This window comes from Neovison vison, chromosome 6 (assembly GCF_020171115.1).
Source record: "Neovison vison isolate M4711 chromosome 6, ASM_NN_V1, whole genome shotgun sequence".
In the NCBI taxonomy this organism is placed as follows: domain Eukaryota; kingdom Metazoa; phylum Chordata; class Mammalia; order Carnivora; family Mustelidae; genus Neogale; species Neogale vison.
Window position 1 is genome coordinate 115,269,378 of NC_058096.1, and position 14,981 is coordinate 115,284,358.

A 14,981-nucleotide genomic window follows, 5' to 3' on the forward strand; every position below is an offset into this window, starting at 1 on the left:
ACACTACTAACATCTCCACCAGAATGGCTAGAAGGAAGCCGGCAGAGTTTGCACTACTCACCCCAGGAACTCCCCAGTCTTCAGAACCTGGAATTAAGTCTCTGTATAATTTTTCAGCTTTCTCTATCACTAAATTCTTCAACTACCCTAATGTCCAGACAAGGTGACCCAGCCACCATGGCTATGCTCTGTACTCAACCATCTCGAAACATTTGCTCTAGACTGCCGTAAGACATTCTTTCTTATTTCATGGAGAAGGTTGTTAAGTTCCCCTGTGATCTGCCATTTAAACTTCCCATTTATATTTTGAGAGCCACTTCACATGTGCTTTCCCATAAAAACCTCCCCAGGTAGAAAAAATAGCTCCCTCTGCATCTTACCTCTGCCTCAGGATAGTATGCATTTTATTTGTTCCTTTATCACTCACCATTCTTTGTTATCTAATCTGTCTCAACAACTTGAGGACTAGCTTGCCTGGTATGACAATCGGCTCAACAACATGCATGTGGTGACCAGCACAGAGGAAGTGCTCAGACAGGGTACCCTAAGTTGCAGTGCTCTGGTGTCTGATGTGACCATTTTTTTGATAGGCAGTCTAGGAAAATTTATTTCCTTTTTCAGAAATTTTGCTGTCAGAGGGTTTTATGGAAAGCAAAGCCAGTCTGTCAAGTGATTGGCCATTTACTAAATACCTAATTAGGTGAAAGGAACAAGGCTAAGGAAAAGGCAGAGAGAATATGCAGAAACTACAATAGCTCCTAACTCCAAAGATTTCATGTTCAACCAACAGGACAACATTAGACTTGATCACCTCAGTTGTATAGAAGGCTGAGAAAAGTACCATGATGTACAGGTAATTGTCCTATGGAGTCAGAGAGGAAAATATAATCATTTTTAGGTGGAGTGATTGGAGAAACTTTCCTGAAACAGAAGAGATTTGAGCTCTTCTTTGAATGATAACTTAGTTCATCCCTGATTGAGGTCCTCCAATCTTTCTAGTGGTCCTTGTATCCAAGGACATGATATGATATGACATGATATGACATAAGTCAACCACAAGGCATCAGACTGGGTCAATAAAATGGCCACAGGGTCTACCATCTGACATACTCTGCAACCTACTTGGCACTCCTTCTGGTTCCTCTGGCACATGGTGTTCAGAGGATTCAATATAAAATAATCAGGAGACTATACTTCTAATCCCAGATCTGCCACTCTCTTGCTGTATGACCATGGCAAATCACTTTCTTTGTCTGGTCATCTATTTCTTATTTTGTGAAAGAAGGTGGTAAAACTAATGGATTGCCAAGATCTCTTCTAGCTCTAACACTACACGATCCTTCTTTTCATGAGGTTCAATATGAAGTAAAGAAATACCAAGAAGTAGAGAAGTGGTCCCTTGAGGGATCTCAAGGTCTGCAACTTGGAATCACTATTCTATCTTTTCCTGATTCTGCACAGATATCATAAGTCCTCCTGAGACATCCAAAAATAATAAAGAATCAGAACTGTAACACGAAAGAAGCATTGTCATCTGTGAAATTACACTTCATGTTCTTAAAATCCATGCAAAGGCTGAAATGTGCAAAAAGTCGGCCAAGAACACTCAAAGAAAGTATAATATCAGTGCTGAAAACACTTTGAGTAAACTTACACACACTCGCACACACATCCCCCTCGAAAGAAAGACTGTTCTGCTCTAATTAGGGATTAGCAAAGGTAATTAGGTAAATTAGCTTAGCTAGGGATAGATGTAGTGGTGTGGTGGCTTTAGCACATGGGGGGCAAAGCAACAACCTAAGATTAGATCCTATGAGATCCTAGAAGTGTTTAGATATTACCAGACTTTGAAAAAGTTGGAATTTCAGTGTTGTTAGCCAGGCCGTGTACTCTCCTCTGTACCATTCCCTACGGCTTATGTGCCTTCACCATTAGTGCTTTGTTATCTGCAGCAGCCCCAAAGCCATTATTTTGAAATGTGTAGATATCAAATATTTTATTATAATAATCAGAAGCAGCAGCATGGTAGCCAGAGTCCTGATATATATCTGTCAACAGGTTCTCAAGAAACAAAGTTCCATTCCCAATTCTGGTATATCCTAGACCCAAGATTTCTTTTCTTTAAAATGTGACATCCAATCTCATAGTTCACTTGTAGCTCTCTGACTTGAGTATGTGAATGTATTGATTAAGTTACAGTAAATACCCAGAGTTGTAATAGCCCAAGTTTTGAGGGTCAGTCTAAGGTGGTCACAGGAATCCAATACTCAGAAATTTTCAATGTGTTACTTCCCTCTCTGCCCATTCACAAAATGACTGAGTTGGGGCATTTGGGTGATTCTTAACAGGAGTGGTACTGCCTCTAGAGGACATTTTGGAAAATTTTCAGGCATCTATCAAAGATTTTCTGCAATGATCAATGCACAGTAAAGAATTCCCCTGCATCCCACAGCCTTTCGAATATTTTACAGGACATTCACGGACATAAAAATATCATTTATACTTTCCTAAACCAGCATAGACTTATACAGTTTATATTGTACTATTATTACAGTATATAGTATACTGAATTATTAAAATATACCTAATACTACTAATATTATTTTAAACAAATATACTTCCCCTTGCTGTGTTTTACATATAAGCACAAACCATTTTTGCACAGTTTTGATATCCTGTTGAACTTTTCAGGAATGTAACTACCATGTAAATTGAAAAGAGATGATACAGTTTTATTCAGTTTAACCAAGAATTTGTAACTATTTCAGAGTCATCTCACTGACAGCACAGCTGCTGGTGGTATTGGAGATTTCAATATGTAAACACACCTGTATCAGTTGGCACTCTTAGCTGTTGCAACCACCCCCACCTCATGATTCTACCCACAGGTGCAGGAGTATATTGCTTCAGTTTGATTTGCTGGAGTCAGCAGAGCAAATACTGAATTATTACTTTTTGTCAAGAATTGTACTTTTGCTTCTATTTTCCCTATAGGAGAGGGCATTATAATTATTTTTATAGAGTATGTGCAGGTCATATTACATATGAATTTTACCTTAAAGGAAGTGGTACAAAATATAATTACAGTAATATGAATCTGACAGGGTGGAACACAATTATGTTAGATCTCACAAATTTAAAATCCAAAATAACAAAATAAGCCTTGATTATCTCCACAGCAGTGTTACCCGTAGAAGCTGACACAGAGTATTGGACATGGCAGTGGAGGCAAAATAAACACAGTAATCTCTAACCCATGGAAAATAAAGCAACAAATTTGAACTAATAAATACTCCAGCCCATTTTAGTTTTTAAGCACTCCTTTTTTACATATCAAAACTTTCTCTAGAAGGGCTCCTCTGTAACTTTTCTTGCTTTCTTAAAAACATTATCTGGATCACACATTAAATCTAGCTCTATTGTTCATTAAGTTGAGTATTTATCAAGAAATTTTGAAAAAAAATAAAATAAAATAATTCAAAAAAAGAAAAAAAATAGCTAACTTGTATTTGGTTCAAAATGAGGTCATAACCATAATTTCAAACTCTCTGAAACACTGGTTATATTCATGTTTGTGTCAAATTAGAACATATTTTGTAGTTTATACAGCTATTTCTCATAAATTCTCCCAGTGTTCACATCAGCTTTGTGATTAAGGCAGGACAAGAATGACTATATCCTTGTTTACCAAGCTTTATGCACACAAAATCCCAGCAAGCTATGTTGCTCAGTCCCCTGCCTAGTCCACTGCCCAGCAAACCATTCTGCCTTATCAAATCCTTCCCACTTACCTTGTCAGGGCAGTGCTGTGATGATCCATTTCTAGCTTCTTGTAGGCCAGTGCTATCACCCGGAAGCCCTGTGTTGTATAACTCTGAAGTTCACTAACAAAACTAGTTGGTACTGTTCAAAAAATAATTAAGATTAGTATGCAACATTTACTCAGTTAGTATTGGTGGAGAAATTCTTTACAAACAAATTCGATTATTTCCCAAGAAAACACACTTCTAAAAAAGATACACAAATAAGTCAGTGGGAACCCTAAACATAATTACATTGTCAGGATTGACCTCTTGGGATCCAGTGAAACTGAAATGAGAATGAAGCATTGGAGGGAAGAAAGGAAGGAAGGAAGGAAAATGTAAAAAAGATGGGGAAAGCATGTAATTCTTTTTTCTCCAGTTTAACCAACAAACATTTATGGAGAGTCTACCTATAATGTATGTGTCAGGTGTCGTGGAGTCTGCAGAGACTAAACTGCAGGCCCTGCTCTAGAGATCTCTGTCTCTGAGGGTAGAATGTGGTCATTGCCACTGCAAGGGATCCAAGTAATTGCAATGTGCTATGGAAACACTTTGAGGAGCTTATATCATACTGGCAGAAAGTAGGTAGATGAAGGAAGGGGAAAGGCATTTTTGACTAAGGAAGCACCGTAGGCTCAGACATGGAGACACAATACATCACGACTTCAGTAGTGAGTGAAGCTCAGGAAAACACAAGAGGGGAAGACAGTGCTGGTAAAGCATCTGGAAAGTATGATGAGAGTCAGATCATGAAGGTCTTAGATATGATTCTTTTTTTTTTTTTTAAAGATTTTATTTATTTATTAGAGAGAGGGAGAGAGAGCAAGCACAGGCAGACAGAATGGCAGGCAAAGGGAGAGGGAGAAGCAGGCTCCCTGCCAAGCAAGGAGCCCGATGTGGGACTCGTTCCCAGGACGCTGGGATCATGACCTGAGCCGAAGGCAGCTGCTTAACCAACTGAGCCACCCAGGCGTCCCTTTAGATATGATTCTAAAGGAGTATGAGACTATCCTGGAGCCTGTGGGAAGAAACCAGAAGAATAAAAACAAGAAAGTGACAACATGGTTACAGTATGTGGTGGAAAAACCAATCTGGTCCCAGTATAAAAGGTGAATCAGAGTAGGGGAGACCAGGGGCTGGAGTTCAATTCACCAAATATTGAAGGGATCCTGTGGAGGGATGATGAGGGTCTGAGCTAATGGAGTGACAGGGCCATGGATTAGCAGTTGACAAAACAGAGGCTATGAAGAGAGGAAGGAATCAGGGACAAATCGTAAATTAGAGGTAGCAGTGTAAATTAGTAGTACCATTCACCAAGATGGAAAATATAGGAAGCAAGAAAGATAAGTATTGAGTTTGGGATGTCAGCTGAGTCACCACATTAGCAATGACCAGTGGGCAATTAGAGTTATAGATTTAGTGTTGGTGGGACACATTTGGGCTGGAAATACAGATTTGTCAATTGTACTACAAATCTATTCACTTACCTGTCTCAGGTTGGCAAAAGCTGGCCACCCTTTCTGGTGCACCTTTCATGAATGCCAGCCTGTCACCCCCCATCTCTTGGGCAATGACTGTCATCCTCTGCAGTGCTGATGAGAATGGGAACTGATGCAGGATTGCAATTCCTTCCACTGGGACCTGGTTGAGGGATGAGGAATGGAGAGGGACATACCAACATAGCTCTTAGATATTAGGAATTAATTACTCCTCCCTCTATTCTTATTTTAGCAGATACGGGAACCAAGGTATTAGCAATTTTCACATACGGAGTTCAAAGAAGACGTATCTGTGCCCTTTCAAAACTGTAGGCTTGATGAGATTTTCCCTTTAAGTTTGAGCATTATGGGGTAGATAGCAGGCAAGTCTTACCTGGCTGGCTGTTTTGCAGGGCTTAACTACCATGGCATGTGCTGGCACTCCTGTGATGTGGAAATCTTCCCCAGAAACAGCCATCTCCTATTTCACAAATGGGATATTTCATTGTAAAGATTTATTTATTTCTCATCATCCACTAATACCAGGCTCAAACTCACCCCTTGAGAAAATCCTGAGACCACCTCAATATACTCTCGGTATCTCCTCCCTCAGCCAGATGGAGGTGAACGAGACTTATTTCACCACGGGGGGAAAAAGTGCATTGGAAATACAGCAGTACTTGAAGGGCAGATACTTCTGAATTATTCATGCAATTTATCCTGCTTTCTCTGTTGGAATGTGCTGCATAAAGCTTCATTCTCCACTTCTGAAGAGCTTAACTTGAAAATAGTGAGCATGAAGAGCCAGACTTGTGTGCAAGGGTCTTTGTTTTCCTGGAGTTTGAGGCTGTTCCTGCCCTTCCCTCTCTATCTAACTTAAATCAATAGTCCTCAGGGCCAGGCAGGGCAGGGACTGTGATGGGCATGGCTAGTGTTCAGTAAACACTCAGTCATTGCTGAAATAATAACCCTAAATTATAGTCAAAGGAACCTTTTACCTAAAGATGTCAAAATGCTTTGTAATCATATCAGCCAGCAGCTGAAAAAAAAAATCTCAAACAGGAAATTGTAATTCCTACTTAAAGATACAGAAACAGTAACCCAGGAAGGATGGGGGACTGGCAAGGTTACCTCGGCCTGCTACAGAACCGTGCTGCACAGGAGCTGGAAGGGACTCTAGAGATTGCCTCCTTCAGTGGGGCAAACACATGTACCACAGGGGTCTAGAGCTGCACCAGGATGCAGGGGGTGGGGTGGGCTTGTGACTAAGTAGATGGAAGGTGCTTCCCGTACTTCACGTGGTACTCAACCACAGCAACTCCAACTGTTGGTGTTTTATAGAATACTTCTGAATAAGGTTTCCTTTTTGTGTGTGAAGAAAGATAATTTTTGTAGTTTTTTATTATTATTATTATTATATTCAGTTAGCCACCATATAGTACATCAGGTTGAGCTGAGCACTGGGTGTGATAGACAGCTATGCAAATACAGTTTCCTTTTCAGAAAAGATTTCAGTTTGGTTGCTTTGTTTTGTTTTCCTGCTTTATAGGAACACTGCTGATCTAATTCAGCCCTGTCGTTTTAAGGTCATGAGAGCCAGAGGCCCAACAAGAGAGCTGACTTCACAAGGTCAAGTAGAATAGAGCCGAAAACTGGAACTGGGAAGCCAGACTACAGAACAAAACCAGAACCAGAACTGGGAAGTCCTGAACTACACCATTTGTTCTTAAATCTCCTTTAAAGTCGCAACAAAAGTTCTTTCATGGTTTCCCTTTCTCTTGTTTTTAGCTTTGGAAATAAAATCAATATTTAATGAATAAGAATAAAACTTTCGGGAACAATGAGTTATCCTAAGCACAGAAGACAGTGCTGTTTCCTAATCCCCACATTCTAGAAAACTTTAAAACCAGACCTTGCTCAAGAGTTGGAAAATAATTATACAATAATTATATTGTCTCAAGAGTGGGAAGATATATAATAATCATAATTACATTAATCCTATTAACCTGTAATAGTCCAGGCACACTACCAGGGATTTTTTTTTTAAATGCATCATTCTATTTAATGCTCACAATAACCCTACAATGGAGATAATATTATTAGCCACATTTTACAGGTGTGGAAAACAGGCTTAGATTAGTTTGCATGTCACTACCACATGCCACTCTTTATTGTAAACCTCACACTTATAAGTACTGAATCTGTGTTGTCCTGGCATTGAAGATGCTTCTGAGCTTCCGTGAAGAGCAGGGCCTTACCCAGGTGGTGGCTTCAAACATCTTGAGATCCACAGGATCTCCCTGGATGGTCCCATCGAGAAGGATCAGAGAGTGGCAGCTGGCCATGGCGGCACACAGCGGGCCCCATGGCAAAGACCTGCCCGAGGCAAAGCTGTGTATTTCCTGGAAGCTAAAGGAGAAAAGAAAAGGGGCTTCAGTCCTCTTCCTCCATGCCACAATGGAGCTTCTAGAAGTAAATATCCATTTAAAAATTAATTTAGCATGGTTTGTTACATTAGTACCCATTCTCCAATCCGCAACCCCAGATTAAGAGTGCTTCATCTAGCCATCATCCTTCTTTAAGTTCAGCAAGTATGAGAAAGGTCTCTGGGTTCTTTCAAGGTCTTTCTTTTCCCTGTTCTTTCTCTGCCACTGGTTTAGTTCCAGAGGTACAGAAAAAAACTAGAAGTATTACCCTTAGTTTGAAGCATATCCCTATTATTGTTTCTTCCACTGGGGCTACACAGGAACCTCTAGCTGTGCCTCCAATGTGCAGATTCTAGACCTCTTACCATACTAATCGCTCTTTATTGGGAAAGTTTGTATTTGTCATAGTTTGTCTTCAAAGGCAGTCTCCAGGTTCAGATTATTATTTCTGATGATAAGAACATTGCAATTCTTTAAATATGGCCTAAGTTTGCTCTAGCCTTTTCTTCTTGAAAGCAACCATATCACAGTGTTATCTCATAATTCAGCCATATTTCTTCCTGGCTTTCTCATTCAAGCTTCCCTACAAGTTCAAAAACATCTTGGCTGATTACTGACCCTGTTGATTGTACCTATCATTATATATCAAAAGTTCAAGTTATCCTAGTGCTTTTCAACATATTCCCTAGTATTTCAGCAAACATTAAGCAATCACCAGCAATGTGATTAACACAGAAGCTTAAGCTCGTGCTGGAAAGCAAACACAGATAAGGTGGGGGAGGATCTTATTTTTAAGATAGCACACACATACTCTCATCACTGCCTAATTCTGAATGTGTGTTTCTGAGTTCCTGAAGATTGGCCCAAACCCTGGTTTACACAACAAATAAATAGAACTCTGTCTCTTCCTTGTCTTCATATTCTTATTTGAATGTTTATGATTGATCCCACTCAAATAGCCTCAGGCAGTCTTCTGATGGTTCTGGAAGTAGCTGGCACATTAGGCAAGTCTTTGGGAAAAAATAAGAATTATTAAAGATGAACTTACCTCTTACAAGAAGATACTTAATAGTCTATAAGTCAGATGGCTACTTCTTACCTAATATCGAATCGGTATTCTTTGTTATTAATTAAATGTATCAATATTTTTCAAATTTTAAACTTCCCTTTTAGTCATTAAAGCCAACTTTGACCTTTTTGAGAGAAAGAAGGAATGGAGGAAGAAAGAGTAGCAGACCTAATTAATTAGTCCATAACCTAAACATTATATCAATTATTTTTATTTAAATTTGACAAGCTGCTTTTAGAAATTGAAAGTTTTATAGTTAAGATGATGTCAATTCAAAAAGTAGAAAAGTATTTAAAAAATGGAACATAGTTCATTTTAAATTAAACAAACATTTGGAGTGCCTGGGTGGCTCAGTGGGTTAAAGCCTCTGCCTTCAGTTCAGGTCACAATCCCCAAGTCCTGGGATCCAGCCCTGCTCAGCAGGGAGCCTGCTTCCCTTCCTCTCTCTCTGCCTGCCTCTCTGCCTACTTGTGATCTTTGTCAAATGAATAAATAAAATATTAAAAATAAATAAATAAAAAATAAATGAAACAAACATTTGTTATGCATGTGCCTGGTATAATGCCACAACACTAGGAACACAAATGTAAATAAGAAACACACTGCTGGGACACTTGGGTGGCTCAGTCGTTAAGCCTCTACCTTCGGCTCAGGTCATGATCCCAGGGTCCTGGGATCAAGTCCCACAAGGGCTCCAAGCAAGGAGCCTGCTTCTCTCTCCGCCTCTGCCTGCTACCCTGCCTACTTGTGGGCATTCTGACAAATAAATAAATAAAATCTTTAGAAAAAAAAAAAAGAAACGGCTCTCTGGATGTTTGCATATTTGAATAAACACATACTTTTTTTTTTGTAGAAGCTGAGGTAGAAACACACTAGTTAACAGGATGACTAGGTATATAACTAAATCTCTCTTTGAGAGAAAATGGAAAGAACTTTAGAATGTTTAATACTTAGAAGAGGTTTCTTTTGTGAACGTAAGTGGCTAGAAACACCAAGATTTATTTTTTAACCCCGGAAAGAGACCTGTCTATAAATAATATTTTAATATGAAAATGTATTAAACACATGTAATTAAAATCTTTTATGGGAAAATTCTAAGTCATCTGCATAGCGAAGAAGAACCATAATGTACCCTTTAGTAATATATGTTTTTGCGGCAAAAGTTGCTAAGTGTGAAAGGGAAACACTTTCATTTAAAAAAAAAAAAAAAAATGTCAATGTCAAATGTTTCCTGATCCCAAGTGAAGGTAGCAGCAAGAAAAAGCAGCCAAGGCTGCAAAGTCAGCCATGGCCACAAGAGGGCCACACAAGAGAGCTGTGCCAACCTTACCACCGGGAACCGAAAATTGCTAAAAAATGAGTCTTTTCTGGCCAGACAGGAGGAGTTTCTGGCAACCAAAAGGTGGAGTTTCCAGAACTACAGTACCAAGGAGAATAAGTGCATTAGCTATGGCCCCACAGATGTTCCTCTTCCTGCAGCTCAGTGTACCCAGATCCGTGCAGCATTTTTCCTCCTGGCACAACTCAAGGCTTCAGTTTGTGCAAGAAACATACTTCCCGAAGGGACAGTGTCCTGGTATTCTCCAAAGAGGTACCCAGGGGTCAACTTCGGCCCCTGGCTAATATGATGACAGCAAAGTACATTATATATATATTTTTTTTTTCTTTCCCCAATTTATTTATTTTCAGAAAAACAGTATTCATTATTTTTTCACCACACCCAGTGCTCCATGCAAGCTGTGCCCTCTATAATACCCACCACCTGGTACCCCAACCTCCCACCCCCCCGCCACTTCAAACCCCTCAGATTGTTTTTCAGAGTCCATAGTCTCTCATGGTTCACCTCCCCTTCCAATTTACCCAAATTCCCTACTACTCTCTAACGCCCCTTGTCCTCCATGCTATTGGTTATGCTCCACAAATGAGTGAAACCATATGATAATTGACTCTCTCTGCTTGACTGATTTCACTCAGCATAATCTCTTCCAGTCCCGTCCATGTTGCTACAAAAGTTGGATATTCGTCCTTTCTGATGGAGGCATAATATTCCATAGTGTATATGGACCACATCTTCCCCATCCACTCATCCGTTGAAGGGCATCTTGGTTCTTTCCATAGTTTGGCGACTGTGGCCATTGCTGCTATAAACATTGGGGTACAGATGGCCCTTCTTTTCACGACATCTGTATCTTTGGGGTAAATACCCAGGAGTGCAATTGCAGGGTCGTAGGGAAGCTCTATTTTTAATTTCTTGAGGAATCTCCACACTGTTCTCCAAAGAGGCTGCACCAACTTGCATTCCCACCAACAGTGTAAGAGGGTTCCCCTTTCTCCACATCCTCTCCAACACATGTTGTTTCCTGTTTTGTTAATTTTGGCCATTCTAACTGGTGTAAGGTGATATCTCAATGTGGTTTTAATTTGAATCTCCCTGAGGGCTAATGATGATGAGCATTTTTTCATGTGTCTGATAGCCATTTGTATTTCTTGATTGGAGAAGTGTCTGTTCATATCTTCTGCCCATTTTTTGATGTGTTTGTCTGTTTCGTGTGGGTTGAGTTTGAGGAGTTCATTATAGATCCTGGATATCAACCTTTTGTCTGTACTGTCATTTGCAAATATCTTCTCCCATTCCGTGGGTTGCCTCTTTGTTTTTTTGACTGTTTCCTTTGCTGTGCAGAAGCTTTTGATTTTGATGAAGTCCCAGAAGTTTATTTTCGCTTTTGTTTCCTTTGCCTTTGGAGACGTATCTTGAAAGAAGTTGCTGTGGCTGATATCGAAGAGATTACTGCCTATGTTCTCCTCTAAGATTCTGATAGATTCCTGTCTCACGTTGAGGTCTTTTATCCATTTTGAGTTGATCTTTGTGTACGGTGTAAGAGAATGGTCGAGTTTCATTCTTCTACATATAGCTGTCCAGTTTTCCCAGCACCATTTATTGAAGAGACTGTCTTTTTTCCACTGTATATTTTTTCCTGTTTTGTCGAAGATTAATTGACCATAGAGTTGAGGGTCCATATCAGGGCTCTCTACTCTGTTCCACTGGTCTATGTGTCTGTTTTTATGCCAGTACCATGCTGTCTTGGTGATCACAGCTTTGTAATAAAGCTTGAAATCAGGTAAGGTGATGCCGCCAGCTTTATTTTTGTTTTTCAACATTTCCTTAGCGATTCGGGGTCTCTTCTGATTCCATACAAATTTTAGGATTATTTGCTCCAGCTCTTTGAAGAATGCCGGTGGAATTTTGATCAGAATGGCATTAAAAGTATAGATTGCTCTAGGCAGTATAGACATTTTAACAATGTTTATTCTTCCAATCCAAGAGCATGGAATGGTCTTCCATCTTTTTGTGTCTTCTTCAATTTCTTTCATGAGTGTTCTATAGTTCCTCAAGTATAGATCCTTTACCTCTTTAGTTAGGTTTATTCCCAGGTATCTTATGGTTCTTGGTGCTATAGTAAATGGAATCGATTCTCTAATTTCCCTTTCTGTATTTTCATTGTTAGTATATAAGAAAGCCACTGATTTCTGCACATTGACTTTGTATCCTGCCACGCTGCTGAATTGCTGTATGAGTTCTAGTAGTTTGGGGGTGGAGTCTTTTGGGTTTTCCATATAAAGAATCATGTCATCTGCGAAGAGAGAGAGTTTGACTTCTTCATTACCAATTTGGATACCTTTTATTTCTCTCTGTTGTCTGATTGCTGTTGCTAGGACTTCTAATACTATGTTGAACAAGAGTGGTGAAAGTGGGCATCCTTGTCTTGTTCCTGATCTCAACGGGAAGGCTGCAAGCTTTTTCCCATTGAGGATGATATTTGCTGTGGGTCTTTCATAGATAGATTTGATGAGGTTCAGGAATGTTCCCTCTATCCCTATACTTTGAAGCGTTTTAATCAGGAACGGATGTTGGATTTTGTCAAATGCTTTTTCTGCATCAATTGAGAGGACCATGTGGTTCTTCTCTCTTCTCATATTAATTTGTTGTATCACATTGATTGATTTACGAATGTTGAACCATCCTTGTAGCCCAGGGATGAATCCCACCTGATCATGGTGGATAATCTTTTTAATGTGTTGTTGGATCCTGTTGGCTAGGATCTTGTTGAGAATCTTAGCATCCATATTCATCAGTGATATTGGTCTGAAACTCTCCTTTTTGGTAGGGTCCTTGCCTGGTTTGGGGATCAGGGTAATGCTGGTTTCATAGAAAGAGTCTGGAAGTTTTCCTTCTGCTTCAATTTTTTGAAACAGCTTCAGGAGAATAGGTGTTATTTCTTCTTGGAAGGTTTGGTAGAATTCCCCAGGGAATCCGTCAGGTCCTGGGCTCTTGTTTTTTGGGAGATTTTTGATCACTGCTTCAATCTCGTTATTAGATATCGGTCTATTCAGGTTGTTGATTTCTTCCTGGTTCAATTTTGGTAGTTTATATTTTTCCAGGAATGCATCCATTTCATCTAGGTTGCTAAGCTTATTGGCATATAACTGTTCGTAATAACTTCTGATGATTGTTTCTACTTCCTTGGTGTTAGTTGTGATCTCTCCCTTTTCATTCATAATTTTATGAATTTGGGATTTCTCTCTATTCTTTCGGATTAGTGTAGCCAGTGGCTTATCGATCTTATTGATTCTTTCAAAAAACCAGCTTCTAGTTTCATTGATACGTTCTACTGTATCTCTGGTTTCTCCCTCATTGATCTCAGCTCTAATCTTGATGATTTCCCTTCTTATGTGTGGAGTTGGTTTGATTTGTTGTTGATCCTCCAGTTCTTTAAGGTGTAGAGACAGCTGGTGTGTTCTGGATTTTTCAATTTTTTTGAGCAAGGCTTGGATGGCTATATATTTTCCCCTTAGGACCGCCTTTGCTGTATCCCATAGGTTTTGGACCGAAGTGTCTTCATTCTCATTGGTTTCCATGAATTGTTTCAGTTCTTCTTTGATCTCCTGGTTGATCCAAGCATTCTTTTTTTTTTTTTTTTTTTAAGATTTTTTTTTCCAATTTATTTATTTTCAGAAAAACAGTATTCATTATTTTTTCACCACACCAAGTGCTCCATGCAAGCTGTGCCCTCTATAATACCCACCACCTGGAACCCCAACCTCCCACCCCCCCACCACTTCAAACCCCTCAGATTGTTTTTCAGAGTCCATAGTCTCTCATGGTTCATCTCCCCTTCCAATTTACCCCAAAGCACATACCCTCCCCAATGTCCATAACCCTACCCCCCTTCTCCCAACCCCCCTTCCCCCAGCAACCCACAGTTTGTTTCGTGAGATTAAGAGTCACTTATGGTTTGTCTCCCTCCCTATCCCATCTTGTTTCATGGATTCTTCTCCTACCCACTTAAGCCCCCATGTTGCATCACCACTCCCTCATATCAGGGAGATCATATGATAGTTGTCTTTCTCCGCTTGACTTATTTCGCTAAGCATGATACGCTCTAGTTCCATCCATGTTGTCGCAAATGGCAAGATTTCGTTTCTTTTGATGGCTGCGAAGTATTCCATTGTGTATATATACCACATCTTCTTGATCCATTCATCTGTTGATGGACATCTAGGTTCTTTCCATAGTTTGGCTATTGTGCTATTGGCTATTGGCTATTCCATAGTTTGGCATTGCTGCTATAAACATTCGGGTGCACGTGCCCCTTTGGATCACTACGTTTGTATCTTTAGGGTAAATTCCCAGTAGTGCAATTGCTGGGTCATAGGGCAGTTCTATTTTCAACATTTTGAGGAACCTCCATGCTGTTTTCCAGAGGGGTTGCACCAGCTTGCATTCCCACCAACAGTGTAGGAGGGTTCCCCTTTCTCCGCATCCTCGCCAGCATCTGTCATTTCCTGACTTGTTGATTTTAGCCATTCTGACTGGTGTGAGGTGATATCTCATTGTGGTTTTGATTTGTATTTCCCTGATGCCGAGTGATATGGAGCACTTTTTCATGTGTCTGTTGGCCATCTGGATGTCTTCTTTGCAGAAACGTCTGTTCATGTCCTCTGCCCATTTCTTGATTGGATTATTTGTTCTTTGGGTGTTGAGTTTGTTAAGTTCTTTATAGATTTTGGACACTAGTCCTTTATCTGATATGTCGTTTGCAAATATCTTCTCCCATTCTGTCAGCTGTCTTTTGGTTTTGTTAACTGTTTCCTTTGCTGTGCAAAAGCTTTTGATTTTGATGAAATCCCAAAAGTTCATTTTTGC

General features: G+C 39.8%; 1 protein-coding gene across 5 annotated transcripts in view; it reads right to left on the reverse strand.

The window, feature by feature from the left end:
- ATP13A4 (ATPase 13A4) overlaps positions 1-14,981 on the reverse strand; it is a 134,365-nt gene that overhangs the window by 31,929 nt on the left and 87,455 nt on the right. For all 5 annotated transcript variants that reach the window (XM_044252013.1, XM_044252012.1, XM_044252015.1 and 2 more), the window contains exons 14-17: positions 7,540-7,690; positions 5,676-5,762; positions 5,291-5,444; positions 3,792-3,903 (exon numbers count right to left, since the gene is read on the reverse strand). In XM_044252013.1, the coding sequence (XP_044107948.1) occupies positions 3,792-3,903; positions 5,291-5,444; positions 5,676-5,762; positions 7,540-7,690 (504 nt within the window). The remainder of the gene's footprint in view (positions 1-3,791; positions 3,904-5,290; positions 5,445-5,675; positions 5,763-7,539; positions 7,691-14,981) is intronic.